Source organism: Melospiza melodia, chromosome 21 (assembly GCF_035770615.1).
Source record: "Melospiza melodia melodia isolate bMelMel2 chromosome 21, bMelMel2.pri, whole genome shotgun sequence".
NCBI classification, from domain to species: Eukaryota; Metazoa; Chordata; class Aves; order Passeriformes; family Passerellidae; genus Melospiza; species Melospiza melodia.
Window position 1 is genome coordinate 4,151,513 of NC_086214.1, and position 17,430 is coordinate 4,168,942.

Consider the following 17,430-nt stretch of genomic DNA (forward strand, 5'->3'; position numbering starts at 1 on the left):
GGCTGCTGGAGAGGAGACAGATCTGCCCAAGGGACCCCTCCGAGGGGGAGCATCCTCTGATGCTCTGAGCTAGGCAAGAAATGCAGAAGGAGCCCTCCTTTCCATAATAACCCCTCCTTTCTATAGAGATCCCTCCTTTCATTAATGATCCCTCCTTTCCATAACGATCCCTCCTCCCCATAGTGATCCCTCATTTCCTTAATGATCCCTCCTTTCCACCGTGATCCCTCCTTTCCATAACAATTCCTCCTTTCCTTTATGATCCCTCCTTTCCTTAATGAACCCTCTTTTCCTTAATGCTCCCTCCTTTCCTTAATGCTCGCTCCTTTCCTTAATGATCCCTCCTCTCCTTAATGATCCCTTCTTTTCACAGTGATCCCTCCTTTCCCTAACGACCCCTCCTTTCCTTAAGGATCTCTCCTTTCCTTTATGATTCCTCCTTTGCGTAACGATCCCTCCTTTCCACAGTGATCCCTCTTTCCCTTAATGATCCCTCCTTTCCTTAATGATCCCCCCTTTCCATATAACCCCTCCTTTCCACAGTGTTCTCCCCCTCCCTCCCCGTTCTGAGCTGTCCTGTCCTTTCCCTGCTCCCATTGTCACTTTGGGCTCCAGCTGCCCCCAAGGCAGCCGTGCCAGGGCCAAGGCCAGCGCTGGAGCTGCTGCCAGCTCTGGGTAACTCCTCCCAGGAAGGGTGAAAATCTCTGTGCAGCTGCTGGGGGAGACGCCAGGCAGGGACATGGGTGAGAACCAGCCCAGCAGGGACCAACCAGGGCAGGAGCTGCTCCGGGGGCAGAGATTCCCTCAAGATTCCATGGAACAGCTGGGCCCCTGCAGCCCCTGGGGATCCAGAGGGGAGCAGAGAGCCCTGGAGAGCCCCTGGAGCAGGGGGAGATGCCGCAAGGGAAGCTGAAGCCCCTGCAGAACCCCCTGGAGCTCTTTCAGGAGCTGTGGCCCATGGGGGATCCACGCTGGAGCAGCTCCTGAAGGACTCTATTCCATGAGAGGGACCCCAGGGTGGCACAGGGGGAGCTCCTGAGGAAGGATCCACAGGCAGAGTGGCATGGACCAAGCCCATCCCATCCACCTGCAGCTCCTGGAATGGCAGAGCTGGGGATGGCTGGGGGAAGGTCAGCCTGGGCTGTTGGGGTTTCAGTTTGTCTCTCACCACCCACCCCATCTGTAACTGTAATTAATGCAATTATTGTTCCCCAGATCAGTATCCTGCCCATGGTGGTGCCTGGTGAGTGCCCTCTCCCACTCAGGAATTTTCTATGGGATTTTCTCCCCCTGCCATGCCATGGAGGGTGGCTGGCAGCAGCTGGGTGTTCTCCAGAGCCAGCCAAGGCCATGCCCACCACAGCTCTCCCAGCTCAGCATCTCCACAGCCCCGGTGTTGGGGAAGATGAAACAGGAAAGCCTTACAAATATGATTGTCTGGCAAAAGATTTTGAGAATATAGAAACTATAAGTGAGATTGAAATGAAAGCAAGCTTTGAGATCCCTCAGTTACTGAACAACTGGAAAACAATGGTGTGGCCAGCTGAAGGTGATCCCCTTTTGATGGAACAACACCCTCTGCTTGCAGACAGGCCCAAGGGTCAGAGCAGACCCCGCAGCTTGGCAGAAGGGGCCCAAAGAGGAGTTTTTAGTGTTTAAAATGTAACACAGTATGGCAATGTAATGATTCTTATAGGCTGTATGGAAATGCTGTAGGATTTGTATCTTGTACTAGATTGGTTAGTGAGAATGGGAATATTCAACACAGAAGAAGATTTATTGTACTGTAATGGGAACCTCGCTCTCTTAGCTCTGGCCTCTTACCCTGTTTATTCTCTTAACCCTTTTACTCTCTTACCCTCTCATCCTCTCTGCCCCTCTCCTCTCTCAGCCTGCTCTGAGCTGTGTTTGGCAGCTCCCAGCAGGGCCCTGCCCCCAGGCCCTTCTCAATAAACCCCAAGTTCCTGCCCTGGCTGCAGAGATCTCTGCTCTCTGTCCATCCCCACCGTCCTACCCCTGATGCTCCCACACCCCGGGAAGTTCCTGCACTGCCTGGCATCCCTGGGCTCTGTCCTGCCACCCAGAGCTCCGTTCCTGGGCCAGTTTTCCAAGGATGATGCTTCCATGGTGGGGAATCCTGCTGGAAACACTTCAGCTCCTCATAGGAGTTCAGGAGGCTGGAAGGATCCCTGTGGTGGCTCTTCCACTCTCAAAATTCAGCTGCTGCCCCTGGTCTGGTGCTGAGTGCAGCTCAGCTCAGCCTCTTGTGCCCCTCTGGATCATTTTCCCCCAGGCTTGGATTTCCAAGAGCACAATCAGGAATTAATTCCTGCCTAGGTCCTTGCCCATAACAATAAAACCTGGGGTTGCAACAGCCAGGAAAGACACTTGGAGAGCTCTTACCCCTCACACCTCCAAGATACCAGGTGGGATTTTCCTCCTGTGGAAAGCTCCCTGAGGAGCTCCCCTGGTCCAGGGCATTTTGGGGCTCCTGCCTGCAGGAAGACTTAAAGCCACAATTGATTTGGGGAATTTTTTTGATTTATAAGAACATTGACTCCATGTTGATGCCCCCAACACTCAGGATCAGCCACCCCTCAAGATCTTGGTTGTTGACTGATTGTTCCTGTCAGAGGAGCAACCCTTGACACAGAGGAGCAGGGTGGCTGCTGCAGACAGTGAGGCCTGAAGGAACATTCCAGAAGGAATATCAGGAGCCCCTGGAGCCCCTCTCCAGGCTGTTCCTTCCTCACTGCCCTGAGCACAGCCAGGCTCAGGTCCACGTGGGATCCAAAGCCTCTGGGCCAAATTCCCAGCTGGGGTTTGCAGGAGTCACCCAAACCAGCAGGAGATGGGAGCTGCCCCTTTTCCCTGGGATAAATCCCCACCTGAGCCCTTCCTGGGTGAGGAGCAGCTGAGATGGGCAGTGTTTGTCACACTGACCCTCTGGGGTGTGACACTCGACCCCCATGCTCCTGACAGGATCTCCTGGGTGCTGGACATTGCTGGGCGCTGGAGCTCCTCGGTTCTGCTGGGATTTTATTTGGTTGTGTTGCTGTCAAAGGCACAGCTGAGATTCCCAACCCAGCAGTGGGAACTTCCCTGAATCCTGAGGGAGCTGAGGAGCTCCCCCGGCTCCAGGGCCTTGTGGGGGTCCTGCCTGCAGGGAGACTTAAAGCCATCACTGACTTGGGGAATTTTTTGATTTATAAGAACATTGATTCCAGGAACAACCTGCCCCCAACACTCAGGATCAGCCATCCCTCAAGATCTTGGCCTTGCAGTAAAATGAGCTCAGCCCCCCACATTTCTCAGCTGGAAGGGTTTATTTCTGTCCCTAAAGTGGCCCAAAGTCTTTCTGGTGTTTAAAGGATTGTTTAAGTTTGGCAGTGCCAGAGGAGAGGCCTCAGTCCTTCATCAAGTCAAGGGAAATACAGGTTGGATATTAGGGTGATAAACAGAAAGTGATAAAGTTCTGGAATGTTCTGCCCAGAAAGGTGGTGGAGTCCCCATCCCTGGGTGTGTTTAACAAAGCCTGGATGTGGCACTGGGTGCCAGGGATGGGGCTGGGTAGGACACGATGATCTTTGAGGTCTCTTCCAACCCAGTAATTCTGTGATTCTGTGAGTCCATCCCACTGTCCTTGGAAATCCAGCTGAGACTCCTGATGGCCACAGATGCTTTTCCCAGTCCCAGCCCAAGCAAGGATGGCTTCTTCCCACCTGTGAGGAGGAGCTGGAGAGTTCCCAGTGCCCCCTTCCCCCTGGAGGGCTCAGCTCCGTGGCCATTGGATCAGTGCCCAAATGTCTCAGTGGTCATTGGCAGTGGATCAGTGCCCAAACTGCTCCATGGCCATTGGGAGCCCATGAGTTCAACTTTCAGCATTGAAATGAGATTTTATTGTCATTTGAGGGTTTAGAGAGAACCTTCTGGATGTTCTGCTCTGTGTCCTGGGCAGCACAAAGCTCCTGCACAGGAGCAGTCCCTGCTGCCTGCAGAGGTTGTGGTCAATGACTCAGAGTCCTGCTGGACATCAGTGGCCAGTGGTGTCCTCAGGGTCAGATTTGGGAGCACTGGAATTTAAATATCCTCATCAATGGCACACACAGGGATCAAGGGCACCCAGCAGGTGACACCAAGCTGAGGGTGCAGTGACACCCCTGGAGGTTGGGGCCATCCAGAGGGACCTGGACAGCTCCAGGAGTGGCCCTTGGGAATCTCAGGAAGTTTAACAAGGCCAAGTTCAAGCTGGGGCAGCGCCTGGGATCCATCCAGGCTGGGATGAGCAGCTGGAGCAGCCCTGGAGAGGGCCCTGGGGTTGCAGTGGGTGGCACTGGGCATGGAACCCCCAGCCCTGGGCTGATCCCAGCAGGGCAGCAGGGCAGGGATTGGGGTTCTGCCCCTGTCCCCAGGTGAGCCCCCACCTGCAGAGCTGCCCCAGCCCTGGCCCAGCACAGGCAGGAGCTGGAGCTGCTGGAGGAGCCCAGAGGAGGCTCCAGGATGGGCAGAGGGATGGAGCAGCTCTGCTGGGAGGATGGGCTGGCACAGCTGGGAATGCTCACCTGGACAGGAGAAACTTTGGGGTGACTGAATTGTGACCTTGCAGGGCCTGAAGGGAGCCTGCAGGAAACATGGAGAGAGACAAGGGATGGAGGGACAGGACATAGGGAATGGCTCCCACTGCCAGAGGGCAGGGATGGATGGGATATTGGGAATTGGGAATTGTTCCCTGTGAGGGTGGGCAGGCCCTGGCACAGCTGTGGCTGCCTCTGGATCCCTGGCAGTGCCCAAGGCCAGGCTGGGCAGGGCTGGGAGCAGCCTGGGACAGTGGGAGGCACTGGATGGGCTTTAAAGTCCCTCCAAGCCAAACCATTCTGGGATTCCATGATTCCATCTGCTCTGAAGCAGATTGAGCCATCTTCCAACATGGATCTTGCCCCTGTGTGGGAAATGCTCCCCACAAGGGCTCAGGTTTCCATCCTGTGCCATCCTGAGGAACTCTGTGGCTCCAGAGCCCACCAGGGGCTGGCGGTGCCCCTGCCCAGGTGTCACCTGGGTGCCCTCACCTGGGTGCCCCACCTCCCTTTGGTCACAGAGACCCAGGAAAGCACAAACCCAGTGCTCAGGAGATCCTGGGTGACAGGAATGGGTTCAAGGAGAGCTCCAGGTGACACCAGGAACATTTAAGGACAGCCAGGGCTCGGGAATGCAGATGATGCTTTACTGGCCACATCACATCTCCTTCCAGCTTGTGGGGTGAAACTGTTATCCTGGGGAGTGGCAGCAGCAGGGATGGATGGAATGGGAATTAATCTGTGCCCACCATCTCTCTTGATCTCTTCTTCATTTCCATTTCTTTCAAAAATGGAAGCTTTATTAAAACAGCAGCACTTTTCTATGAAATGCAGAGGAATGACTGCCTCTGTATCTCAGCAGCAGAGAATCTTTTGAAAATCACTCAAGAGGCAAGGCTCAAACCAGATATTTAATAAGAATCACTTGGAGATCACTTCTTAAAGCAATTAACAGATGATTAGAAATAAGCGAGATGCAACAACGAGACCCAGACCTCAGATTTCTCCCGGGGTCACCCTGCAGTCACCAACGGTGTCAGGACAGAACAGCAGAGACAATTCCCACTTCCCAGCCTGATTCTGCTCCTGTTTCCAGCGGTTTGGAAGCTGGAGCAGGGAGAAGGAGCCAACACCTCCCCGGGGCTCTGCCCAGCTGAGGGGCCTGGAGCCCAGGGTTCATCTCCACCTTCCCCTCCTGCTGCTGGCTCAGGGGCTGCTCTTCCTTCTGGGGCACGAAGGGAAGGCAGGGGTGAGCCTGAACGTCCCAAGGGATCCCAGGGCTCAGCAGCAGCAGCAGCAGGATCCTCGTGCTGTCCCTGGGTGTCTGTGCCACCTGGCAAGGGGACCTCAGTGGCACCAGGGGCTGGGACAGGCAGGGACTGCACAGAGCCAGGGACTGGACAGAGCCAGGCCCTCCTGGCCAGGGGCTCAGCACAGCCAGGATGGAGCCCAGGAGCAGCCACACATCCCATCTGTGGGGCTAGGACCTCACCCCACCACTGTCACATGTGACAAAAGCCACCTGCTGCCACCCTGGGCACTGGAGCTGGGCTGAATCACGGCACAGGCAGCACCCAGGGGCTGTCTGGCTGCTGATCCCGACCCACACAGCCTCTCCCTGCAATCTTTGCTCAGTTTAAGGGCGTTTTACCAGCTGGACCAGAGCTGTGGGGTCTCCCTCAGGGTGTCCTGGATCACCAGGAAATTGCTTCTCTTAGAAGGCAGCAACAAAGGCAGGGGGAGCTGGCTCATGCACCCACAGAGCTGTGGTAATTTTGGGTTTGGAAGTGCTCAAATTTATTACACAAGGGAAGATGCAACAGCAAAAAAGAGAGCAAAATTCTACATTGACTCTCTACTCTGCAGGTCAGGACAACTAAGAGGTTTTACTTCATTAAGGAAGGCAGGGGGAAAAAATCAGAGACAGCCCCAGTGGTTGAGGGAGCCTTGTAAAGCCTAAATGAACAATCAGTCCTAGGTGATGCTAGTTTGCTGTAGAAGGAACAATGAAATAGATCTGCTTCTGATCAATAAATTACTAAAACATCAGTTATAAACCTGCTGCATGGCATTGGAAATCCAGCTCGTTAAACATCCGGGGAGCTTCATCCTGATGCAAATGGAAGACAGGCATGAGTGCTCTGCAGCAAAGGACTCTGTGCACATCCCAGCTTGGGAAACATATTTACACATCCGTCTCATATATTAATCTATTTGAGCGCACCCTAGCCAGAGGGCAGCCACAAAGAGGATTATTCTGGGAGGAGGGCAGGAGATGGGCTGGTTTCTCCTCCCTGCTGAGCAAAGCCTGTGCCCACCCATGTGCAGCAATGCTGCAGGGTCCTGTTTCCCTTCTGCAGGCAGCCCCAAGCAGAGGACTCCCAGGTGGATTTGGCAGCCAAGAGTTGGTAGCCAGGATTATTATGAGCCAAAAATAAATCATGTGAGATCCCTCCACCAAAGCAATAAGCCTGAACTGACCTCAGGGCCAGGAATTTGAGCCAAGCTGGCATTTGCTGGGGCCTTGGCCTCCCTGCCTGTCCCTTTCCCAGCCCAGGAAGGGCTGCAGTGGCTCGGGGGGACCTTGGCCAGGCCTGAGCAGGCAGGACAGGGGTGTCCAAGGCTCAGGGGACATTCCTGCTGCCACCCAGAAGGGCAGGCAGACATCCCAGGGATCCCTCTGGGCTCTCCATGGAGGGAGGTGCTGGCTTGGCCAGCAGTGTGTGGGTGATGGAGAGGGGCAGGGGGAGCTCAGGGGTTTATTTCACTGCATTGTTTTGGGCAACTGCTGTGATTAGGGGTTGGAAAGATCTCTGGGAGCTGCTGGGGGTGTTTTGCTTCTCCAAAATTCAGGGAAGGGAAAAGGGAACAAGGACCCAGCAAAACACCACATTCTTCAAACTCAACTTCTTTAGGCTTTGGGAACATTCTCCTCTCCCAAGCTCCTCAGTTTCCACACTTGCCAGGCAGGTCTGTCCAGGCTCGTGGTGCAAACCTCCCCAGCCCTTTGGGAGAGCTTGGACTTGTGTGGGAAAGCAGAAATTCCCTGTCAGTAAATGCTGCCAGGCTGCTCCAGCAGGGAATGGGACACCTCTTGGAGAGCTGGCCAGAGGGATCAGCAGTTCTGAGCCAGCCCCACACAGCTGGGATCAGCTGGGGGAGACTCACACGTGGTAAAAATAAAGCCACAAGTGCCCATCTGCCCCAGGTCCTGTCCCAGGAACACGAGGACAGCTCTGGTTGATATTCCATCCTATCCAAAGGAGTCCAGGTGGATCAGTCCCCTCAGTCGTGGCTCGAGTCAGACTCCCCTGACTCCTGCAGCCTCTACTTGATGAAGTTTTTAATTGTCCACCTCTGGCCCGTGCAGCTGCGGAGGATCAGGTCAATGCCAGCCATGCCCCTGTTCTCCACCTCCAGGCACCGGCCCGTGCCCTTATTCAGGATGGCTCCGTTCTGCACGTGGGGAGATGGGAAAAGATAGAAAAAGGAAGATATTAATAGCCTGAATTAATTGCCTGGGACACAAAGCAGGAACAGGAGGGCAGCCCTGGGCACTGCTGGAAGGGGCACACAGCTGGGTGGGAAGGCAATGCAAACAATAAAATAATTCCCCAAATAAATGGAGTGAGCATCCCCTGTCCCTGACAGCACCCAAGGGACTCCTGTAACCTTTAAATCCCAGAGCTGCTGGGAACTGGGACCCTTCTGGAAAAGCTGCATCATTGTCCTGGGCTGTGAGATGTGTGTGTGTTCTATCCCCATCTGTCAGAGCTGGGGCAGCTCTCTGCTGTCCTTGGGGCAGTTGTTTCTTTCTCTCTCCCACACCAACCCTCCCTCCAGCAGATCTCTGCTGTCCGTGGCCACTGAGTGTCCCTGCAGGGCTGATCCAATCCCAGCATCCCATGGGGAGATGCTCCGCCCAGGGGAGGAGCCAAGCATTCCTGCCTGGATCCAATCTGGGCCTGGCACAGCACAGCAGCCTTTGCCCCCTGCACTGCCAGAGGAGCAGCTTTCTGCTGCCCTGCATGGCCAGAGGGAGCCCAGGCCCATCTGCAGCAGCCCTGGAGCTGCAGAGGAAAACTCCCCCCTTGTGCAGGATCCCTGCTGCAGCAGAGCCACAGCTGGCACTGCAGGAGGGCTGAGCCCCCCTGGGATGGGGCTGGGACACCCCCTGACACACAGGGGCAGGGACTGCTCTTACTCTGGCTGTGGTGCTTTGTATTACTGCATTTGTATTTTTATTTTTCCTATTAAAGAACTGTTATTTCTAGTCCCATATCTTTGCCTGAGAACCCTTAATTTCAAAATTATAATAATTCAGAGGAAGGGGGTTTGCATTTTCCATTTCTAGGGAGGCTCCTGCCTTTCTTAGCAGACACCTGGCTTTTCAAACCCAGACAGCTATTCACACTCTGCTTTGGGACAAAAGTGTTATTTACACTCTGCTTGGGACAAAATGAATTTCACTCTTCATCCACAAGAAACAAAGGAACCTGGAAGTCACTGGCAAATCAGACATAACCAGATCCACTTTTCTGCTACCAGGAAGGAAAACTTTGATTAGAAATTGTCCTGAAATGCTGCCCCGATACCTCTGCCCCAGGAATTTGCTGTGCATTTCCCCTTTGTCCCACCCCATCCCAGGGGCTGTGTCCCAGGCAAGCCTTAAGAAACAGCAGAGGTGCGGCCACATTTCTCCTCACAGAGAAAAGCAAGGCACAGCTTCCCGAGGATATTTCTGGGAATGTCAGTGAGGAACCTTAGAGAGAGAAAAACCAATTCTTATCTCAATTGCTGCTCCTGTGTTGTCCACAAGTGGAATGCACTGTGGAAAATTGTTCACCTAAAGGGAATTGGTAATTGGAGTCTGGTGTGAGTGTTGTGATTCACTGACCAATTGGATCCAGGTCTGAGTGTGGGGACTGTGGGCTGAGAGTCACGAGATGAGTGCAGTTGAGTTGGGTGTTTGTGCAGATTCAGTTTAGATTTAGTGCAATATAATACAGAATAATATAATAATTATATCAGTATATAATACATATTATATATTAATATATTACACTATTATTAGATGTAATACAATATATTACACATATTATATATAATTATAAAATATATAGAATGTAATATATATATTATAATATATATTATATACTCTCCATAATAGAATAATAATAAAAATCACAATAATATTAAATAATAGAATAGTAACATAATAATAATAAAAAATAGAATAATATAATAAAATAATATTTTATTATTACTCTATATTAATAGAGTAATATAATAAAATTATTATTTTATTATATTACTCTAATATTTTTATTAGAGTAATTTAATTTATTATTAATTTTACTTATTATAAATAATAAAAAAGTAAAAGCAATAATAAATTAAATAAGTAAAATTAAATAAAAATAATTAAAATTAAATATATAATAAGTAAAATTAAACAATAATAAGTAAAATTAAACAATAATAAGTAAAAATAATTAAGTAAATAATAAGAAAAATCAATAATAAATTAAATTAATAATATAATGAAAATTAATAGAGTAATATAATAAAACAATTAATTAGCTTTCTGATAACAGTGGAGTCAGATGCATCATTTCCTCCCCTCGCTGGGGGTCACCTGTCCCCACGCAGAGGTGGGCACACCCAGGGCAGCCCCAGACCCACCTGGATGAAGCTCCAGCGCTTGTGGAGGCTGCTCTTGACCTTGTCGCAGTCCAGCAGCTGCGGGAAGCGGCTCTTGCCCGTGTCCACCAGGCAGCGCGTGTCGGGCAGCAGCGTGGTGGTGCCCAGGGCCCCCAGGTGCAGGAAACCCTCCCGGGTGTACCGAGCCAGCTGGGGACACACAGAAATGCTGTCAGTGAATGCTCCAGGCTGCTCCAGCAGGGAATGTGGCACCTCTTGGAGAGCTGGCCACAGGGAACAGTAAGACCTCACTGTAGGATTGATGGGGGAAGGATGGTCGGGACGGACGGAGAGCAGAGATCTCTGCAGCCAGGGCAGGAACTTGGGGTTTATTGCAAAGGGCCTGGGGGCAGGGCCCTGCTGGGAGCTGCCAAACACAGCTCAGAGCAGGCCCCAGAGATGAGAGGGTAAGAGAGTAAAAGGGTTAAGAGCATGGAAAAGTAAGAGCTAAGAGACAAGAGGTAAGAGAGTGAAGTTCCTGTTACAATACCATAAATCTTCTGTGTTGAATATTCTGATTCTCACTAACCAATCTAGTACAAGATACAAATCCTATAGCATTTCCATACAGCCTATAAGAATCACTACATCACCACACAGTGTTACATTTTAAACACTAAAAACTCCTCTTTGGGCCCCTTCTGCCAAGCTGCAGGGTCTGCTCTGACCCTTGGGCCTGTCTGCAAGCAGAGGGTGTTGTTCCATCACAAGGGGATCACCTTCAGCTGGCCACACCATTGTTTTCCAGTTGTTCAGTAACTGAGGTATCTCAAAGCTTGCTTTCATTTCAATCTCGCTTATAGTTTCCATATTCTAAAAATCTTCTGCTAGACAATCATATTTGTAAGGCTTTCCTGTTTCATCTTCCCCAACATCTCATATCCTTCAAACACAGCTCCTTTAGCATATGGGAACATTCTCCTCTCCCAAGCTCCTCAGTTTCCACACTTGCCAGGCAGGTCTGTCCAGGCTCGTGGTGCAAACCTCCCCAGCCCTTTGGGAGAGCTTGGACTTGTGTGGGAAAGCAGAAATTCCCTGTCAGTAAATTCCCTGTCAGGCTGCTCCAGCAGGGAATGGGGCACCTCTTGGAGAGCCGGCCAGAGGGATCAGCAGTTCTGAGCCAGCCCCACACAGCTGGGATCAGCTGGGGGAGACTCACACGTGGTAAAAATAAAGCCACAAGTGCCCATCTGCCCCAGGTCCTGTCCCAGGAACACGAGGACAGCTCTGGTTGATATTCCATCCTTTCCAAAGGACTCCCGTCCCTCAGCACCCCAGAGCAGCAGCACAGAGGGCCAGGATAACCCAGATCCCCTGGGAACGTTCTGTGGGGATGCACAAGGAAACAAGAGCTGGAAGGAATAAAATCCAACTTCCTCCAGCCTTTTAGCCCTGCTTGGGATTGGTTTTTGGAAGGAATAAAGCCCAAATTCCTCCAGCCTTTTATTCCTGCTGGAGTTTCATTTTTTCCAGATGCAGGTGAGGAATTGAGACACAGGAAGGGGTAGGAATAATTCCAAGCCTTAAACCCCTCCTGGAGCAGACTCCTGCAGCCTCTGATTGCTGTGGGATGGGGCAATGGATGTTTTTCCCTGGATTCCAGCTGCAGCCCTGCTGGGTGAGGCAGCCCGGGCTGGGCTGGTGCCTCTGGGTGCCTGGCACAGCCTCCAGGGCTCCAGCCAGGCAGCAGCACCAGCCACAGGGGCCAGAACTGTCACAGACATCTTTTATGAGAAATCCTTTCCTTAGGAGCTTTTTTCTCCTGAGAAGCTGAGAAGCCTCAGGGACAAAATGTAAACAGTGGTTATCTGCTGCTGTGGAATGTAACAGGTGCATGTGTGATTGGTCTCATGTGGTTGTTTCTAATTAATGGCCAATCACAGTCAGCTGGCTTGGACTCTCTGAGCCACAAACCTTTATTCTCATTCTTTCCTTTCTATTCTTACCTTAGCTAGCCTTCTGAGATGAAACCTTTTCTTCAATTCTTTTATTATAGTTTTAATGTAATATATATCATAAAATAATAAATCAGCCTTCTGAAACATGGAGTCAGATCCTCATCTCTTCCCTCAACATAAGACCCCTGTGAGCACTGTCACAAGAACTGGGATGGGAGCCTGGATCTGCCCTTGGGAAAGGCCCAGGATTGCAGCTACCTCAGACATTCCCATGGGATCCAACTGCCCAGGGCTGCCAGGGGCTGGCCAGGCTGGGCAGGGCTGGGAGCAGCCTGGAACAGTGGGAAGTGTCCCTGCCATGGCAGGGGTGGCACTGGGTGGGCTTTAAGGCGCCTCCAATTCAGACCATTCTGCCAGGAGAGGCAGGATGGGAGCACTGGGCAGGGGTGATGCCCTTGGGGACACTGGGCACACAAAGGACTCCTCCATTTCAAGGAATGCCACCACAATATTTCCCTAAACACATTTAAATTCTGGAGTGAGGAGAAAGGAATGCCAGTGTCCTGCCTTTTATAGTTCAAGGGAAAGATTTCCACAGCTGCTTATTTAAATCATGAATCAGGCCATTATCCAGCAGACAAATAAGGAGGATTCAGCCCGTTAATTAACTGAGCATATCTGTGACCCAGATGCCAGGGAAGAGGCAGTAAATCCCACTGGGAGTTTGGGTTATCTGGGCTGTAATAATTAAACACTGAAATCAAGTTAAAACAATGTAACAGGGTCAGGCTGCAGCTCATGAGCCCAGACACAGTCAGGGAGCCCAGATCCCTTGGGCTGGGCCTGGCTCTGCTCCCAGGGGCTGCTGGAGTCACACCAGAGTGAAAATGTTCTGTACCAGAGCAGGCCCCGAGCTCCTCACACCTCCCTGATGCTCATGCACCAGGTGCTCCCCACAGGAGGGGTCAGGGGCAGCCCAAACTGTGATCACAGAGCCATGGAATGGGTTGGATTGGAAGGGACCTTAAATCCCACCCAGTGCCACCCCTCCATGGCAGGGACACCTCCCACTGTCCCAGGCTGCTCCCAGCCCTGTCCAGCCTGGCCTTGGGCACTGCCAGGGATCCAGGGGCAGCCACAGCTGCTCTGGGCACCCTGTGCCAGGGCCTGCCCACCCTCACAGGGAACAATTCCCAATTCCCAATCTCCCATCCATCCCTGCCCTCTGGCACTGGGAGCCATTCCCTGTGTCCTGTCCCTCCATCCCTTGTCCCCAGTCCCTCTCCAGCTCTCCTGGAGCCCCTTCAGGCCCTGCAAGGGGCTCTGAGCTCTCCCTGGAGCCTTCTCCTGTCCAGGTGAGCCCCCCCAGCTCTCCCAGCCTCTCCTCACAGAACAGGTTAATTCCAAGCCCTAATCCCTCTTTTGTTATTTGCTCCTCTCCAGATTGATCCAGGGGCCCCAGCCCAGCCTAGAACAGGACAAGAAACAAAGCAAAGAACACAACGGAAAACAGTTTAGAACTACTCCAAGCCAAGCATTTCAAAGTGGCTCAAACTGAGGAGGTCTTTAACCCCTTCCCCAGTCTGGGTGGCCCAAAGCCACATCCCCAGACAGACGCACTGACAGCCCCAGCCCCTGGAACATCCTTCCATAAACCCTCATCCAGGAAACTGCACCTGGGCCCTTCCCACCTCCAGCTGTCCCTGGGGGTAATCCCAGCATCACCGGGGCTGGAAAATCCCTCCCAGCCCATCCAGTCTCAGCTGTGTCCCATCCCCACCTTGTCCCCAGCCCAGAGCACTGAGTGCCACCTCCAGCTCTTCCTTGGGCACCTCCAGGAATGGATGTCACAGACATGTTTTATGGAAAATCCTTTCCTTAGGATTTTTCCTCCTGAGAAGCTGGGAGGCCTCAGGAACAAAATGTAAACAATGATTATCTGCTGCTGTGGAATGCAACAGGTGCATCTGGGATTGGTCCATGTTGGATGTTTGTAATTAATGGCCAATCACAGTCAGCTGGCCCAGGCAGAGAGCCCGAGCCACAAACCTTTGTTATCATTCTTTCCTTTTCTGTTTTAGCTAGCCTTCTGATGAAATCCTTTCTTCTATTCTTTTAGTATAGTTTTAATGTAATATATATCATAAAATAATAAATCAATCCTTCTGAAACATGGAGTCAGATCCTCATCTCTTCCCTCATTCTCAGACCCCTGTGAACACGGTCACAGATGGAGACTCGACTTCCAATGCCTGGCCACCCTTTCCATGAAGGAATTTCCCCCAAATCCCCCCTGAGCTGCCCTGGCCCAGCCTGAGGCCGTTCCCTCTGCTCCTGTCCCTGTTCCCTGGAGCACAGCCCGACCCCCCCGGCTGTGCCCTCCTGTCAGGAGCTGTGCAGAGCCACAAGGGCCCCCTGAGCCTCCTCTGCTCCAGGCTGAGCCCCTGCCCAGCTCCCTCAGCCCCTCCTGGGGCTCCAGACCCTCCCAGCTCCCTCAGCTGCCCCAGGGCTGGGGCTGATCCCCCTGGCAAAGCTGCACCTCCAATCCATCTCCTGTGCTTGTGATTTCTGGCTGGCTGCATCTCAGGGATGGCAGAAAGTTAATTAGACATCCCAGCACCTGGGAAATAAAAGCCTTGATGACCTTCATTGACTCTATTGGAAAATAATTTCGGGTTGTTTAGCTTCCCTTCTGCTCTGAGCAGAACATCAATTAGCAGCCATCAGTAAAATGTTCAGGATTTGCCTTTTACCACAATTTAATCTGATTAAAGGGTGCTGTTTGGTCACCCCTGCTCCTGCCGTGTCCCCCATGAGCTCAGTATTGATGGCTTTGTCCTCAACTTCTGCTGCTTAAATGGGCAAAACATATTTTATCCTATAATTAAATGAAATGCTCTGCTGGGTGAACATTATCTTAAGTTTTATAGCATTATAGTGCTTTCTATCACCTTAATATATCACCATAGCTGTGTCACTGCAATGAGCTATGGCTGCATTATTAGTGTAATACATCATTACAGCAAGGTGCTTCCATGAGGGATTGCCTCAAAGATGAAGCCATCAAGCAGGGAAAAAACCCATCAGCAGCCTCAATATAATTACAGGATAAAAGGATGATGATGGAGTCTCATCATTATTTGACCTGGAAGTGAATGGAAGCAGGGAGAACAGAAAGCTGAAGGGAAAAGAAGAGAAAAATCCCCAAAATTTTACTCAGTGAGGGATGAGTGAGTAAAGGCAAGATCTCAGTTGCATGCAGAGCATGAGAGAGTGGTTTGGGACGTGAACAACTCTAAAGGAGCTCAACAACTCACTGAGGGGTTTCATACACATACAAATAAATAAAAATTAAACATATATATATATATACAAACCAGAGTTCCCATTACTTCTAATTCCATCCCCAGCCATAAATTACAACCTGCAGCCCATTAATGAAACAGTTGTAGGGAAAGTCCAATTTCCTTCATGGTGCCACAAAGGCCATTTCAAAGCTTCTGCACTTGCTGATAGCTGCTGAAAAGCAGCATTTTCCAGGAGTTTCACTAATTGGATGTATCAGGAAACAAAGGAGCTGCCAAGAACTGGCTCTCAGCTGAAGAGGGAAGGGACAATGAGGACAGGGAAGACCAGGAAGGATGAAATGGGCAAGCTCCAGGCAGCCAGCAAAATCTGACTTCAGAACTTCAAGTAGGGAAAGAAAACATTAATAAGCTTCATCTCAATAACACTGAGGGAAAAATAAATAACCTGTTCTCAGCCACTCACCCTAAAGCCCAGGGTGAGCAGGCAATGGCAGCCCAATACAGTTTCTCACACAATAATGCACTTAGAGGTTCAGATTTCCAGCCACAAAGTGCAAAAGGCACTTGGTGCCATTTAAGAGAAAAATGGGGATTTTGAATAAGAGCAGGTTCTGTTTAGCAGGAACTGATCTCTGTTTCAGGCCAGGGTGACTCAAAGTGGAATTTCCTCCCAGCTCCTCCAGTTCCCAGCTCAGGTGAGCTCTGGGATCCCTCAGTCCAGCCTGACTGTGGAGTGAAAACAGGATTTTTATGTTTTCCCATTCCTTGAACTGCACATTTTTTAGCTGACAATGAACCTCCTCGAGCCTGCTGGGCCCCAGATGCTCCAAAACTTTTGGAAAGGCAAAAGGAGTGCTGGAAAACAAATTCCAGCCAAGTTGAAATGGCTCATTACCACAGCACTAATTGTTTTCTTTACCCCATTAGTCTGGGTTTATTCTGCCGGTGGAACAGAAGTAATCCCACAATGGGTTGGGTTGGAAAGGACCTTAAAGATAATTTTATTCCAGCCTTCCATCCAACTCCCATCCAACCTGGCCTTGGGAAGGAAGCTCTCAGATTGTGTCCATGATTACTGCTATTTACCTTTGTCTGGAAGATTTTATTTTAAACTACAAATTTCAATTTTTTTTTTTGTTTCAAATTGCAAAAATCTCAACTTTCCAACATTTTCAATTTACAAAGGTTTCCAATTTCTTTCAAGGCTTTTCCTTGCAGCTCTGGCAGGATGATGGGAATCCAGAAAACACTGCAGGAGCAGCTGGGAAAACCCCCTTTGAGACCTGTGTTATAGGAGCTTCTTCAAGTTAGGTCTCATAAGCTCTCAGAGGTCTATAACAACACTCAAGATAGCTCAGCTACCCTTGGAAGCATAAAAATCAGTAGGATAGCTTCTATTGCAGTGTTAAAAACAAAAATATTCAATAAAAGGCAAAATTAAAAAACAGAAAAATCAAGCTAGGTGCTAGAAGTTCTTGCTCTTAGTAAAACACCTTACAAAAGTGATTTGTTTCTTTATTCACTTCTTTTTCTAGTAAATTGCCCAAGCAAGATTTTTAGCTTCTGGCCAATTAGCTATCCTTAAGTTTGAGGTGAAATCCCCTAAGCCTATGAAGTGGCTTTTTCACCCAATCAAAAAGAGAAATTTCTGAGCTTTTTAAGGAGACAAAAGATAGTTTTATCACTCCCTCGACAAAAAGCACATTCCTACATGCCCAGGTGTTTTTAACCCTGGAGAGCAAAGGCAGTGCCAGCCTGTCCCAGATTGCAATGCAAGATGTTTTCCATTACCATCTGTATGGCAGATTGTCTTTTGTCAAGTGGGCAGTTTGCCTTATCTCTCTCTTTTTGAGTGACCACATTCACACCTCCCTCAGGAGGGGACATTGCTGATAACAGCTATTGAATGCCCCTGCATGGCTGATAAGAACTACAGCATCCCACTGG

At 50.5% G+C, this 17,430-nt stretch overlaps 1 protein-coding gene across 1 annotated transcript in view; it reads right to left on the reverse strand.

Moving 5' to 3' along the window:
- Positions 1–5,472: 5,472 nt before the first annotated feature.
- The window catches only part of GALNT17 (polypeptide N-acetylgalactosaminyltransferase 17), a 242,225-nt gene continuing 230,267 nt past the window's right edge, over positions 5,473–17,430 (reverse strand). Inside the window, exons 10-11 of the mRNA XM_063174223.1 lie at positions 10,260–10,427; positions 5,473–8,030 (exon numbers count right to left, since the gene is read on the reverse strand). Of these exons, the coding sequence (XP_063030293.1) occupies positions 7,902–8,030; positions 10,260–10,427 (297 nt within the window). The 3' untranslated portion in view covers positions 5,473–7,901. The remainder of the gene's footprint in view (positions 8,031–10,259; positions 10,428–17,430) is intronic.